This window comes from Pimephales promelas, chromosome 4 (assembly GCF_988280905.1).
Source record: "Pimephales promelas chromosome 4, fPimPro1.hap1.1, whole genome shotgun sequence".
NCBI lineage: Eukaryota > Metazoa > Chordata > Actinopteri > Cypriniformes > Leuciscidae > Pimephales > Pimephales promelas.
Window position 1 is genome coordinate 24,672,771 of NC_142772.1, and position 16,532 is coordinate 24,689,302.

Genomic DNA, 16,532 nt, shown 5'->3' on the forward strand with positions numbered 1-16,532 from the left:
GGAAAATAGACAGACAGCCTATGAGAACCTTTAAGGGAAAATGTGTATATTTATGGGTTTTTTGTTTGTTTTTTTTTACATTTTTTACATTTTTAAACACAGTACTCCTTCAGTCACAGTACTAGTAGTACTAAGTTCGAGCCAATTCAGTGTAGTAGTGAGTTCAGTCTATGATTAAGTCTCTGTTTGATTCAGAGTGAATCACCAATCACAATCAGTTAATTGAATCATTAAAATTCATTAAAAATAATGAATTAATGATCAATAGAAGGAAAAGCATTAGTTAAGTGATTTGTTCAAGAACTGGACAGTGTGATTTGGTGAATGCCCATTTTTGTGGAAGGGAGCGAAGACAATGAAACTGTTTTATAATGATGCTAGAAATGGTGCTTCATACCATCAGTCTCCTCATCCTCTCTTTCTCGATCCTTTCAGTCTCCTTCTTCTGCTCTCTCTCTGTGTTAGTGTGCCAGGTAGCAATGGCCTTGGACAGCTTTTGATTTTTTCCAGAGATGGACCTGTGATATTCCTTGAAATCTTTTGCATGCTGCAGAATGCTGTTGAGATACTCCTACAAGAAGAAAAGAATGACACAGCATGAATCAAAGAGTAAAGCCACTTTAAAACTCCTCAAACATTTGTTCTAAACAAGTCATACAATGCTTTTAGTTTAATACATTTTCTTTCTGATGGATTTTTTTTTTAATTAGTGTTTTTTTAAAGGCATACTATGCAGTTTCCTGTTTTGTCAAACAGTGACCCCTAGAGTCGCACTGTCATATCCTACTGTCGTAAACACCACTCACGCAGAGCCGTCTCTGCACTCTTCTGACTTCGACAAATCCTGCATTGCTAGTTTTGCCTGTGGCGCCCCCCCTGCTTTGCTATTGGGATGATTCGCCCTACTATGAGTTGGTTTACCATCAAAATTCCTTCAAAGCTTTTATTTTAAATCTGCAGTCTGCAGTTTTTCCTCTTTGTCGCCATCTCTGTCCGAAATTTGCAATTGCAAACTTTACGTGAGTTGTGCCTCGGTACGGAACAACGCGGATAAATCCGAGGTTTTGAGGAGAATGTGAGGCTGTCAGTCACCGCGCCGGTGTGGATACTATCATTCAGAATCACAGATTATTCTTGTTGGAAGTATGACCAACATAAGAATTTTTACCGGAAAAGTCATCTGAACAAGTAAAAAACATCCACTTTTGTTCTGACCAACTAAGGGAAAAAAGCATTGCAGTAAATCGTGCTGATTAAATATAACGATCGCTTATCATATCTTGAAAACCATGCAAATTATACTTTCTTCTCAATTTGTAATGCTGATAACATCAGCATTGCGTGACTATATTTAATGCCCTTCAGATACTTTTTGGGCCCGGATTCTTTTCTGGATCCGCCATCAAATTGATAAGTTTAGTAATATCAAGTGTCATGAGAAAAGGCAATAAATCTCCACCTCCAACATCCTCACACGCAATTTGGCTTACAAGCCAAGGCTCCTTGTTTATGTGTGCAAATGTGACGTAATGACGCAAAGACATGTTTGAATTTCTCGTGGAAATCCACCAGTACCACTGGAATTTAAAACATTATTACAAGGTTACCATTTTGAATCGAGCTATAGCTAGCAGATAGTTTTGAACACTGGCTGGATGTTCTTGCTCAATTTACTTTGGATATTTTTTAACACAAAAAAAGCTACGGACTGCCGCTTTAAGGTACAAATCTTGCATAGTGTGCCTTTAAAGAAAAAAATACAATAATATTGTGAAATATTATTACAATTTAAAATAACTACTGTCTATTTTAATATATTTTAAAAATGTATTTAATTCCTGTTTTGGCAAAGCTGAATGTTCAGCATCATTACTCCAGTCTTCAGTGTTATATGATTCTTAAGAAATCATTCTAATATGCTGATTTTCTTCTCAAAAACATTTCTTGTTGAAACATTGAAATCAGTTGTGCTGCTGAATATTTTTGTGGTAACATATATACACCTGGATCAAATGTGCAGCACAAACTGTTTTAAAGACATCTTAATTAGCCACTTGTTTCTAATTTTCTGAAGGTCAGGTCTTACACACTGCCAGGAAGAGCAATTTTCAATCCTTCTAGTTTCCATAGTTATTCTGGTGTTTAGGAGAGCGTTATCCTACATCCTTCTTATTGGCTCAGCTTGACTTGGCAGGCCAAGGAAATTTGATTCCTCATGATATGACTCCTCTTAAAAGCTCCCTCATGGCTCCAGACTAACATTTGAAAGCAAAGACACTGGTGCCACAAAGTTCTCCAGATAGTGGCGCCAACACCTGATTTGATAGCAGGGGGAAAATTTATCATAAAGCTAATTTAACCATAAAATGACTATTGTGTTGCATTATTAAGTGCAGTTACGAATAAAAATACATGTTTGTTTATTGGAAATTTAACAGTGAAACACTAAACTTAAATTGATATGCAGATAAATTAAAAAGTATTAACAACAGTAATGTGCAAAAACCTCATCTTTAAATGAGAATTTGAATATTCTATACTGTTTTTGACCATTGTTCTTCTATTATACCATATTTAACTGGCAGACAGCTTCAGTAGGCGCGTTTCCATTACAGATTTGCGCAAAACTTCTGCAATATTTTCCAAATGTCGATAAAAAACTATTGTGATGACGGTGTTTCCATTAACCGATGTTATGCGACTAAAACGTCTTTTTTCTTCCTCTCGCGATAAGTCATTCCAAAAATCATGGCAACGGACTTTGGTAGGTTTATAACCTATTTCACAGCAATGCACCGCACTAGACATTATTATTATTAATGGAAGAAGACGTGGTGTGTTATCCAAGCATTAATGGCAGGGAAAGACACAGAGTTCCTGGTGTTTCTCTCTTATTTCTGCTTCAATGTTTTGATGGCATTTCTTTGAGGTTTAGAGAGGCTATTCCTGTATTTCTTTCTTTTTTTTTTTTTTCAAATGAATTTCATAAAGAACTCTATCTTGTTTTATGTCTAAACAGTCGTTGCAATACGAAAAATGAACGGTTGTTGTATTTTTAAAACGCAAAGTTGAACACCAGCATTTTAGTTTGACCACACCAATGCTGCGCTATATACATCTCAACGAAATTTCAGATATTTGTTTATGACTTTTTGCCCTCTTTAAAACATTTAAAATATTCACAAATTAATATGGGGGAAAAAAATTTTGATTTTAGTTTTCTGAGACCAAATTAGAACATGGATATTTATGATATTTTTCCCGCAGTGCTGTAGGCTAATAGGTGAGTTATTATAAATGCGTCTGAAAAAATAACGAGCTAAAAACATAATCTCCGGATGCACCTTTAGAGAGAACTGCACCTTTCATACGGATTACATAATCAGAAGGTTTACGATTTTGTTATTAGTTCACGAATTTGTTCTTTTTAAAGTGGACATTTCAAGCTTTAGTCTATAAAGGCTATTGGATCAGTTCTCGCGCTCCAGTTTACGAAGATCATAAAGCGCACCTGATTGTTTTATGTTATTTTACAAAAGCACAACGTTTTCTTGTTATTGTGACATTACGCAATTAAAAGAAGTTGCGAATAATGTATTATTGTTTTCTGTATAACCAGAAATGATAGAGTATTTTAAGTTGATTCCACTGTTGATGGGAAAATGAAAGTGTTCACGGCGTGCCCGCACCTGTCTGCCATCCAGTGGGTACTCCAAACTCCGCACACACTAATGAATATTGGTCAAAATCGAGTGTTTATTAGTGATAATCTTAGCCCTATTATTATTATTTTCCAACCTGTACTATGAATGAGATGTGACAAATTGCTTTGTTCCTTTTTTGGATAAAATCGTTTTCTACATATGTAGCTTAATAAATGTTATAATAGGCTAATGATGATAATTATTATTATTATTTGCGGACACGGACCTAAAACACACTCCGTCTTCTAAATCAGGTGACTGTAAATGCGCAAAATCCGTTTCCATTGCAGTTTTGCGAACGGGAGTTTTTGCGAAATTGACGTGTTTCCATTGAGCGTACTTTCATATTGAAGGGTAATGGAAACGCAGCTAGTGATTATAAAAGGAGCTCTCTTTACTTGTTTTCTGTGTAATTTAGTCACAATCTGAAGAAAAGTGTTTTTTATGAGACTTTGTGACTTTTTACTTTTTTCCAGATGTTAGGGAATGGAAATGGCAAATAACTGCTCTTCTGCCACCATCTACTGGTTATAGTGGTAATTTCATGTCTTTTTTAAATAAATAAAAGGACAAAGTGTTATTTTTCCTACATCTTTAAACTTTTAGTTTTATAAATCATCACATTAAAAATAACATTATAATTAGATAATATTCAGAGGTTTGAAGTGCTGGAAAAAGTTTGAAGCACTTGAAAGCCCTTGAAAAGTGTCTGAATTTCACTCTCACAGGGTTGAGCGAACCATGTTATAAACAACCTAATGTAAAAAAAAAAAAAATAGATAAACATTCGACCACTTCGGCTACAATACATGGTTATGGTTAGCGTCACTACATTAAATCCATGGTGAATGTTGGTGATTTGTGGACAGAAACGCTTTCTATAACTTCATGGCACGATGTTTCTCCTGGTTTCTGGACCGAATTTGAATGCTTCCCACAAGATCACGCTGCGGTGTTATTAATCCCAGCTTTGTAAACCTGTTCTGAGTCTCAAACGAGTAGTGCAGTTGCATTTCATTTGTCATTTGATGTTTCTCAAATGTAACAGAAATGTCAGTTGAGCAATGTGCTGTAGCATCAGTGTAACCTCTAACAAAATGTTGTCAAACCGGCAGGGTAAAATGTTGCAAAATGTGACCAATTGGTCACAGTCTGAACCCCTGGCCTTTATAAGTATTCAATATGTAAGCATGTGAATTGTGTATATGAGCATTTTGCTGTGGGAGCTTGTCTACTGTTTTATAAGTATATTGAGTATGTTAAGTCCATTTATTTGATCACGCTTAGTACACTGATCATTCATTGATCACCTGGTGTTTCTGTCGGCGCTTCCTCTCCTGCTCGATTTTCTGCTGCTTCTCTAGTTTCTCAGTCATGCGAGCTTCTCTCAGGGTCTGTCTCTTGCTGCGCTTGTAGGCTTTGGAGTTCAGGGCAGTCTCCAGAGTCGTGTCTCGGCGCATACAGGCAACAACATCTAGCCTCAGCTGAGAGAAAAAAAAAAAAATCAATCATTGTCATCTGTGGAAAAATGCATTAAGCTAATGAGCTTCATCAAATGATAATCATATTCTGATGCATTTCACACATATTTTGTTCATGATAGTTAATTATAGCAGAACAAGGCTGTGAATTGTGAGGAGAATGAGTGCAATGAAATACAACAAGGGTGCCCTCTATTGGTGTATTTCATTGCACAGGGTAAATTAAACATTCATAGCACAACTTTGGACACTATAACCATCCACAAAATGTGAATAGGACAAAGCTCAGTGGAACCAGCAAATCAAAAACATGCATGAGCAATTTTAAATTGTTGTATTCTAAATTATTTCATGACTTCATGACAAAGCGAAGGCAAACATGAGAGATTTTCATTAGAAGTGTCTCCCAATTATATATTAAATTACTGGAAATATGCTTTTATCTAAATTCTATCAATTATATGCACCGGTGAAAGAGAAAATCATTAGAGCGCTTATTATTTTAATTATAACTGACATTTATTTCTGGGTAAAAGATATATAAGTATGTTAATGGTTCTAAAACACTTTTAGACCATTTTTAAAGAAAAAGCTTAAAGGTACAATATGTAGGATTTTTGCAGTAAAATATCCAAAAAAAACACTAGGCCAATGTTACATAGTTTAGTTGATTACTTACAATAATCCCAATGTTTCCAACTATTTGTAAATCGAGAAAATTGTGATTTTAACCAAGGAAACGGCACGTGTGAGCAAGGGTGAGGAGTCACCAGTCAATGGCGTCATATCCACGTCATAGCTGCCAACTCTGACGCATTGGCCGTGAGACACCCGCATTTGATTGGTTTCACGCGCTCACACACCACACCCCCGAATCCAATTTCTCACACTGAAGTGTCAACCTGGTCGGTCAAATGCCTGGAAGATGAGATTTTCTATATATCTACCCATGGGCATCAGTTTGGTTTGAAATGTGCTGGGGACAGAGTTGCATTCGGATGGACATTTTCAAAGATTTTCAAAGATGTCATGATGTCCAACCAAAAATGTGATGGTACTTTGGGTTTAATTGGTCGTACAGTGAGATCTAATTACGTTGTTAGTAGATTGAATACGTGAATAGTATGTGAATAAATATATAGATCCCCCTGTGTTACAAATATACTGTAATGGTCCAGTGGAAGAATTCTTGCCAAGCATGTCGGAGACTCTGGGTTCTAATCCGCACTCGTATAGGTTTTTTTTCCCTCATCAAAACCGATGAGGGAAGAACATAAACAAGATCCATAATTCCACTTAATTCTTTGCGTCATCGATATACACCTTTGTTAATGTAAAAGGTTAGCGACCCCTGGTGGCGAAATATCCTACATATCCTACATCCTACATGTATAACGATTAATGTCATGTTAGCATGACATTAATAATAAAAAGCAGTTGAGAAGTTAAAAGATTATGCTAAACTATTTAATAAAGGTTTAAAAAAGCTTTTCAAGATTTTTGTTTTTGTTTTATTAATTTTCTCTTCGTTGTGATATCAGACAGTTGCATCACATGTATGCCCCGGAAAAAAAATAACACATTTTTTTTTTTTATACAGAAGAATAACATTTACATTTTAATACAGAAATTTAAAAACATAAGAGGTACTGGCATTGTTCTATGAACTGCCTTTTTAAGTAAATTAATAGATGAGACAAAATGAGTGTCATGTCATTGACAAACCTGTCGCTGGAAGTTAAGCAGTCTTAAGGCCTTCAGCTCCACGGTTGCTTTTGTCCTCAGATCAGGTGGCAGCGACCCCGGGAGATTTTCTAGCTCCTGGATTCTGTGAGCAATTCTGGCCTGAAGCCTTTGAACATAAAAGAGAAGGACATATGTATTGAATACAAGCACTATCTTCTTTTTATTTTTCAAGAAAAATAGAGATTTCTAGTGGTCATTAAGTGAAAAAAATGAAAGCAGAAACTGTCAAACAAGCACATATCACAAGACTTATTGATGAACAGAGATGTCTTTGAAGGTGCACTTTCTAGACATCAATAATTTGTAGTAACCTTAGAGTTCTCCAAATTATAAATCACCAGCAAGATCTGAAACTTTCACTCTGAAACTTTCACAGTGTTAGAAAAAGTGTGTTGGTGACCTCAAGGTACATCAAACAATTAACACCTTTCTGTTCTTTCAGATAGTGCAAGCCATTGTAAGCAACCAAGTTCTGGGGAACTTTTTGGAAACCTCTAACATTCATTACAGCTCACAAAACCCCCAAAACCCTAAACTACTGGCAATTTGAAACAGGCTTTCCAGACTATTTCTGAAATATATAGACCCGACAGTAGTGTAGCAACATGTACTGTGTAACTCCCAAAAGAGTAGTTCCATATGCAATATTTCATATGCAAAATGCTACCCAATCATAGCAGTAGGCTTTTACACTGAGGCACATCCCTGTAAATGCAGTGTTTAAATCACAGGGCAAAAATTGTTTTAAGTTAAGAACCATTTTTGATGTAAAAATTGTCCTAACATTATAAGTGCACCTCAGAAAACATATCCTAAAATGAAAAAAAAAAATGCAATTAACAACACTGTAAATTAAGTTTAAATTAATTACTTGTTACATACCGGTATTCCCTCTCTTGCAAGAGTTCAACAGGGTCCAGACCCTGAGGCTTCTGAATCGGGGTGATGCGATTCTGTTTCTGCTGGAGCTGGATGATGAGAGAGGGCTGGCCTGGTCCAGATGGTGGCTGAGGTTGGGGTTGGGAGGTGAGAGAGGTGCTGGGCACAGGTTGTGAACCGGTGGGGGCCAGCGGGGGAGCTGGAGAGGGTCTGCCGCTGGGCACTGGGGCCGCCAGCTTCTGTGGAGTGCTGGGGGTCTCTGCACCTTGACCTGAAAAGACAGGAGATGTGCTTTGTGAACGTCTTGTGAGATTTATCAAAATGTCATGTCTGTCAAATAAATGCTACTGAATGCAACAATGCATTAAGCTTCTAGTGATCCCAAATGCTGTTGTCAGATATGTGAGCGAGTCGTAATGAAACAGCATAAGTAATGTCATATAATTCAGTAGTCCATTGCCTTAGGATGTTTGATCACACTCAAAAAGGACATGAAAGCTGTTGTTGGCAGGTTTTAAGACAGTTCAAAGCACAGTGTAAACTGACGTCCCACTTCTGAAATGAAAAATCTTTACACAAACTCGTATGACCTCTTTCAAGTCAAGTTCAATGTCTTTAAAGAAGCAGCATGAAGGGCATGCAATCCCTAAATGAGAGCATGCACACAAGAGGATGATACAAGAGTGTGTTCAGAAAAAAAAAAAAACTTTCTAAAACATCTCTAAATCTTTATCTATGGCTGAGTTCAAACAATCAGTTTCTTAACCCGCCATGAGGGCATTTCATAAAATGCAGTGAAAATGTCAATTGACCATACGTCAACTACATCTTACAAAACTATAGCCAATTAGCAAAGCATTGAAATTAAACCAGACTAACTCACCACTTGATAAAGAAAGAACAATGATCTTTAATTTGTGTGAACTTCAGTGACTTTCCTATGACGATAGCACTCCATGAATTAATACACTGTCATTTGAAAGCATATTAGAGAGGGGAGTTAACCTTTCTAAGGTTGCCCCTTAGCATTTTCATTTTAAAAAAATTTAATCTTTTTCAAAGTTTCACTCATATAGAGCATTTTGACCATGTTTATGAGCACAGGAACATTACATATAAATCTGAATTTGTTCATATTTAAGCTATAGCGAATACATTACATCCAATAATAAAAAGAAATGAACATATAGAGATATCGATAACATCGAGATATAGATTTTGCAAATGTCTTTGTTTTTAGAAAGGTTACTGGCTTATTTTCATATTTAATTTTGTCTGCCATTTTTATGGGCATAGATGGGACTGCTTTGATTTAATTACTAAATGCTCCATAAATATATGGCAAGAGTGAACAGAGTAAGAGTAAATATGCTGATTACCATGTACAGTATAGAGAAATATTCTATTATGAGAATGTCTTCCTCAAGCATCACCAGAATATGGATTTCAAAATGCCCTTCTTTGCGAGCATTCACGTAAATACTGTCGGTTATGTCTTTTACTGAATGTAAACAGATGAGAAAGAAAACGCATGTGTATCAGTATATTGGATCCGTCCATTAGCTTTTAGCCCTCTAAGACCGACGGGAGCGCCGGTGCTCCGGTTTGCGTCTGTCTGTTTAAGAGCCTATAGAAACTGAAACCAAATGGCTTGCTCAATCATTCTTTTTGCATACAAAACCAGAGATGTAACATGTTCAGCATGCTCATGATGCAGTGTTTTCACCCTCTAATGAGTCTGTACAAATTGAGTAATATGACATGCTCGCCTTGCTCTGTACTGCGATGCACGTTCATGACTCTCCAGTTCGAACGAATCTTTATCCGAGTCAATTTGTTAGTTTCGTTTATTAAATGAACCAAATGACTCGGAAAAAGATTTGTTCATTTTGATGAAGAAGTTCGAACAGGAGAGTCACAAACGTGCATCACGGAACATAGCAAGGCGACCATTTGAGCTTATAAAACTTAAACTTTGTTATTTATTTATTTATTAAATGATCGTTTCGCTTGATAAGACCCTTAGTCATCGTCTTGAATCGTTTAAAGCCCTTTGAACAGTTTGCAGTTTGTACTGAAAGTGTTTTTTGGACCTTGAACCGTTTGGTTCCCACTGAAGTGCATTATATGGAGAAAAATCCTGGATTGTTTTCATCAAAAACTTTAATTTCTTTTCGACTGAAGAAAGAATGACATGGACATCTTGGATGACGTGGGGCTGAGTAAATTATCAGCAAAAGTTTTTTCAAAAGTGAACTACTCCTTTAAATGTAGGGCAAAGAATGTTAAAAAGGAATAAAGTGCAGACAATGGTTTTTTTCCCCCACTGCACTGTTATCTGTTTTTAGAATAAAAATACTGTACGTATAATAAAAAGTAAATAAAAAATGCATCCCACACTCACCTTCAGGCCACGGTTTTAGCCCAGAGGCCTCGGTAAAATTATGCATGGCTGGAGGACACGGGCCAGTCGCAGACCCACCATGAGGCATTGGCATACCTAGGAAAACAACACAAGATTGAATATAACAAGGAAAAGAACTGCAAAAAAAAAAAAAAACTAATATGAAAAATTTTTTTTTTTTTTTGCATGCAACACACTCCAACATTGTTCAAGAGAAAACTGCACAGTTGCACATAAAGGGCTACTGGGTAATACAAAAATGGGCAAAAACATTTTCACCTGGAGGTCTGTTGTACGGGCCGGTATTGACGGGCTGCTGCTGCATGGTGGGGAGGCTCCTCTTGCCCTGCACAGCTAACTGCAGATTTTCAGGCAGAGGCTGACCACGGCCCAGGATCTTGTAAGCCAGGATCTGAGCCCTGAGTTGTTGTAGCTGGACTGGGCTGAAGGCAGACTGACCCCTCGCCTGCTGTCCCAACCCCTGCGGATCCATGGGCATCATGGGCGACTGACCCTGAGACACTTGAGGTGGGTTCGGCCCTCCTCCTGACATAGGGCTAGGCACATGCTCCGGCACCTGGCCTAATGGCGAGGGATGAGGGGACATGTAACCTAATAAGCAAAACAAAAAAATGTGTATCCTGTAGTTATGAAAATGACAGCGGTTAAATTGGTCAGTTGTTTGTTTATGTCATTTGCTCCTTCTACTTTTTCTCTTATTAATAATATTTTTCTAGAAGACTCGTATGAATTTTGAGAGTATATCTCAAAAGTTCTGATTATTTGTTTTATGCATACAATTTTTACAATTTTAAATAATATTTATGGTGCGGTCACATTGACCATTGTCTCTGTGAAATTTCGTGGGCAAAATCTGTGGACTCTGGAGTTTTACATGACTGCAAAAAAGTTCCCAACACAGGTTAAGTTGCTAACACAAATTCACCATGTTGAACAACAGAAAGCAACTTGGCTTCAAAGTGACTTCTGTGTGAGCTGTGCTTCATGCATCATAAACCGACATTTTTGCCCATCAGATTTGAATGAAATTTCGGTAACGTGACCGCATCTTGAAGTTACTATCAACAACTTTTAAACTATACCCATGACTGTTAATTTCAGAATATTTAATTATGAACATTTAAAAATTAATTTGGAACTGTAAAAGGTACAGATAAAAGAAAAAGTTCCCTTGATGATGAAGAGTAAAGAAAAAGGGATCGTATGTATGAGGATACTTAGTGTAACATAAAGGCAGCACCAAAGATAAGTGCACAAAAATAAATAAATAAACACTATATTGTATAACTGTCTTAATGACCTCTGAGGCCATTGAAGACTAAAATCCTTCAATGGCAAAAGAATAAGAGCCTCTATAATGAACTATAATTAAGGTTAAAATTATAACTGCTGAGTGCTTTCTGCTTTGTTACTAAATTATGGCTTATAAGTAATTGCACCTTGACTGTGTTGATCCATAGGGCTCTGTGGAGGACCCATGCCACTGTGCAGGGATCTCATGCCCACCCCCTTCATCTGGCCATAGTGCACATTGTCTCCCATCCCCTTCTCAAGCATTCCCTCCATTGGCTGAACAGAGGCAGGAGATTAGTCATACATACATGCAAAAAGACTGTTTGAACCTGCAACACGTTCTTTTACATTTACACGTACTTATGTCTTTTTTTTTTTCTGGTTTTGCATTTACTAGACAATTATTGATCTATTCTAATATAATTCATGTCAATGTCCTCTACCTTATGCATTGGTTGCATGTCCTGTGAGTACTCTCCAGCCCCTTGGCCCTGTATACCATGCGGGACGCTTGGGGGCCCAGGGCTGGGGCCCATCATGCTGTGTACAGAGCCAGGAGAGGGGCCGGGTCCAGGGCTGGGCCCTAGGATGGGCCCCGGAGACATGCCAGCACCTGGTGAGGGGCCAGCATGGGACATCCCAACTGGTGGCTCATTGGGGGTGGACATCTGTCAGCTGGGAATCTGGGGGAGGGGGGAAGGGGTTCAAAGCTACAGTTAGGCTAATTAATTTAATTATCAAATGTAATAAAAGCAAATGGAAGAACAGTTTATTCAAATTAAGATATGGAACTATGCATAACATGTGTTGTCTTTTATCATTAAGAAAAAAATAATGAGCCAAGAGAGGCTGCACATTACAGTTTGTTGTGGTTGATTGCATCATTAAATAGCCTATAATCATAATACTGAGGAAATGTATGCAGCAGTATTTTGATATTTCAGGGTCCACACTTTCTGACTAATGAAATTTCATTGTTTTGTTTTTTTTGTTGTTATTTATTTGCATGCCCTGGAAAAAAGCATTTTGAAAATTCTTGATTTTTATATGTTTTCCTTGACTGTGGGAACACTGATACTTGCTATATGAGTTAGTATCCAATTAAACAGACCAAACCGTTACATTTATATTCTAATATTGATTTATAAAAACTATTATTATTAACTCGCCTGCTCAAATAAAGGAAACATACATTATTAAATAAGTTAATTTATTTTTTGCAAATCTTGCTTTATCATTATTGTTATTAATAATAATAACAGTTTATTATTATTAATTACAATTATTATTATAACAACGGTTATTATTATTATTAATAATAATAATAATAATAATAATAACAATCCCATAAATGAAACATATAGAGAATATTAAAGAGTTATTCCAGCATCATTTGCATAACAATGCTAAAAAGCATCCCGCTGGCTTTTGACACGCCCCCTCACAAGCAAGGCTTCAGTTCGGAAAATGAGCAGGATGCAAGACGCCAATATTGACACAAATAACTAAGCGGGTAAGGGAATGCACACGGTGAAATAACGGTACACTTGTATCATGTAAAGGCACGTTAACGTGTAATTACACATTCTAATTAAAATTAAATTAGATATTCGCGTATCTATGAACGATTAGAGTTCGTTCACACAGAATTTACCAAACGGAAGATCTGGGAATAAACAATTAACCTGTTGTTGAGTGCACAAATACGCTAATGCAGGCCTATCTTTAATGCCCAAGGCGAAAACTTATAAATAAGAAAACAAAGCAGCTATTAATTAGTAAGTTGGTCAATGTCACCCGGCCGCAAAATTATAAGCAAAACGCTTATTTTATTAATGAATCATTATATAGCATATAGACCGGTGCATGGGTGTTATTTGGAGAGAGTTGCTCTGGACTGATCATGGCTTCCTCGACCTGCTGTCATGACTGTCTCCCCCTCACGCCATTGCAGTTTCCTGAAATCTCAAACTTTCTGGGAGCTTACATCACAGCGCTCGGTAACGATGCACATTTATATCATATTTTCAGTTTCCTGGCATTACAAATATGTGTTGCAATATTAGAGCAGTAGTTTATTCACCTGTTTTTATATTGTCAAAGTTATAAAGCAAGTACGCAGTAAAAAGCCCCCTTGACTAATATAATCGAGCAGCAGCTCGCTAACCGTCTGTACAGTACAGTTATATTAGCATGCTAGCCCGCTACATTTCAGCAAAAAAATGGCAAAAACGCTCCTCACTGACGTATATGAATTAGTATAAATGTCCAAGCAAAGAGTATTTAAACCCAATTACCTTCTGCGAGGTAAACAACACAATAAAACGTCTAACACATTATTTCAGCTTCAGAAATATGACTGCCATATGTTGGTCCCCTCCCCCTTCTGTTTGCTGACAAGTTGAAGTTCGTGTTTTTTAGTGTTTTGCCATTTCTGATTCGTTGAGAGCCCAGGAAATACAGTCGTCTCTGTCATGCGATTGGCTAAGGAAGACATCGATCATTTCGTGATCTATTTGGGGGCGGGGCCTTTCATCTACACTTTCACTTCACAGGGCCGAACGTACTGGAACTTTCGCATGTCCTCCAGGGCGTTTGGGGACACGTTTCAAATCACGCTATCGCACATTGTATTCACGCCTGTTGTTGTCCGTCCACAAGTATCTGAGAGAAGATTTAAGTTTTTTTTTTCTAGTTATAGTACACTACCGATGAATTTTGCAGCTCAGGTTCCATAGACTGCATGCATTGGTTGAGTAAGCATGTTGTTGTTTTCTGAATAATGCAATTTATTTAAAACAAGTGTGATAAATGATAATGTATATAGACTATCATACATAAATTAGCGGTAACAATAATGAACTATTTTTGGTCCGAAATTGGTAGCTCAGAAATTAATAATTAATAACTCATGAAGCTGCGCACTGTAAAAAAAAATTGCTGGCTCAAATTTGTAAGTATAATCAACCGTTTAAGTAATTTCATCTTAAATTACATTAAATGGACTTAAAAAAAATGTTGTTATTGATCATATATATATATATATATATATATATATATATATATATATATATATATATATATATTTGATCAATACGCTGACACCATCAAAACAAATATTTGATTATTTAGTATCAGTGTATAGTCTATTAATACTGACATTTTAAGTTCTCGGGACAGTGGTCGATTCAAGAATGTCAGCTGGGGACAAGCTGTCACTCAATCAAGTATATATATAATTATTATTATATTTATTGATTTATTATTATTATTTTATAGAGGCAGGCCTAGACTGTGTGTCTATAGGGAAATTGACAAATGACTTACCCTTAAGAAATATTCACAGGCTTAAAAAGTGTGATAAAGCTATAGTTTTATAATATCACCACACGAGGGAGTCAGTGCTCAAGATTTCAATGCGCAACACATGCAAATACAGCTAGTCAAGGCTCAACAGTCCGTTCATAGTGTTAAGAGGGTAATGTTGAGATGATTACATTGAAACTCATTTATAAAATCAGTTAATTAGTGAATTAATTTGCTAACCAATTTACTAAATTCCATCCTTCGTAATTACTGTACAATGCACACAAATATGCAAATTAAACGACCTATTTTTTAATACGTTTTCAGGATTGATGTAAAGTCATTAGATAAAGCAACAGTGCTATTAAACTGTTGCCTGTTGGTTTCATCTTAACTAAAATGTAGTCTTAAGATGAATCTAGATTTACATTCATGGCAAATGTTTTTATATAGCATCTTAAAGAAAAGTAATTGGATGTACTTGTGCAGACAGGAAAGTTGTAAACCTCAAATGACATTAAGAATACAGTACATGTACAGATACAAGTGGTGTTGAGTGCTTGAGAGATGAAGGTTAAACCACAATGCTCTAAAAACAACAGTATTAGTGCAGTATTACACTGCTGTTTAGTAAATGTTACACTTTTCTGAAGTTTTTCATATTTTTGTCTTCATTTTTTCAGAGCCAATGTTCTGATTGGGAACATGTTCCAGTCTTGAGAGAAAATGGTAGCAAAAATAATCACGTTGTTGTTGCTGTTTTATAACGGGTAAATACATATTGAAATAAAACAATACTGTTCCATTAAAAAAACAATAAGCAAAGATAAGCCAAGATACACAATTTGCTATAACAAAACTAAAATGTCAATTTGGCCCCTCAGTTGTACCTGAGGGATTTATGCAAATCAGTTTGCATTCTATTGTTCTGAATGGAAATAGTTTGTATCTTTAATGGAGGGATTTTGTAGGTTTGTTTGTTGTTGTTTTTGAAAGTTGATTTATATAGTAAAAGGCAATGAATCAAGAAGGTTGTATTGTTTATAAACTGAAAATTATGACCGTATCTTAAAAAGTGTTTGCAGTGGAGCATTTTTAAAATGAGTACCCAGAAAAGCACCATATAAATGTAACAAATTATTATTATTATTATTATTATTATAAACAGGTATAAGTTATATGATTAAATAAACATTGTACTCTGGAATTCTTCACTATTATAACAAGTCAAACTTAAACTTACACATTTTATTATTTTATTTTATTTATTTATTTTTTTGTAATTAGGCTAGATTCTTTGTTTTTAATTTAAATAACTGCTTCTTAAATTAATTAAAATATCTCAAATGTACTAAAATGATACATTTGTCTTTTGGCTAGTAATCATGCATTTACAAATTGTAACAACAGACAAAACGAAATTTGGGTTGCAGTGTAACCTTATCGCCCGTCAGCGTTCTCTGACACCTGGCTGATGCTATCAGGTGAGATAGGCATGTTGTTGAATGTGACCTCAGTGTTGGAATGACAGATTGTATTCTTGTGGTTGTTTCTCTTATCAAGTCAATACTAACCGCATGGTAAAATAAATGACTTTTTGTCACACAGGTGTAGATTTTATGTCCACTGCTCACACCTAGAAAGCACCGAATATGATTCAGGGTTTTTGATGACCCAGACCCACTAAATTGAGAGAGA

The 16,532-nt window shown here is 36.2% G+C and overlaps 1 protein-coding gene across 3 annotated transcripts in view; it reads right to left on the reverse strand.

Moving 5' to 3' along the window:
• Positions 1–13,958, reverse strand: part of smarca2 (SWI/SNF related BAF chromatin remodeling complex subunit ATPase 2) — a 61,387-nt gene extending 47,429 nt beyond the window's left edge. For all 3 annotated transcript variants that reach the window (XM_039649915.2, XM_039649914.2, XM_089130147.1), the window contains exons 1-9: positions 13,826–13,958; positions 11,972–12,211; positions 11,675–11,804; positions 10,494–10,826; positions 10,215–10,310; positions 7,814–8,081; positions 6,911–7,037; positions 5,015–5,188; positions 398–571 (exon numbers count right to left, since the gene is read on the reverse strand). In XM_039649915.2, the coding sequence (XP_039505849.1) occupies positions 398–571; positions 5,015–5,188; positions 6,911–7,037; positions 7,814–8,081; positions 10,215–10,310; positions 10,494–10,826; positions 11,675–11,804; positions 11,972–12,196 (1,527 nt within the window). In that variant the 5' untranslated portion in view covers positions 12,197–12,211; positions 13,826–13,958. The remainder of the gene's footprint in view (positions 1–397; positions 572–5,014; positions 5,189–6,910; positions 7,038–7,813; positions 8,082–10,214; positions 10,311–10,493; positions 10,827–11,674; positions 11,805–11,971; positions 12,212–13,825) is intronic.
• Between the last annotated feature and the right edge of the window lie 2,574 nt (positions 13,959–16,532).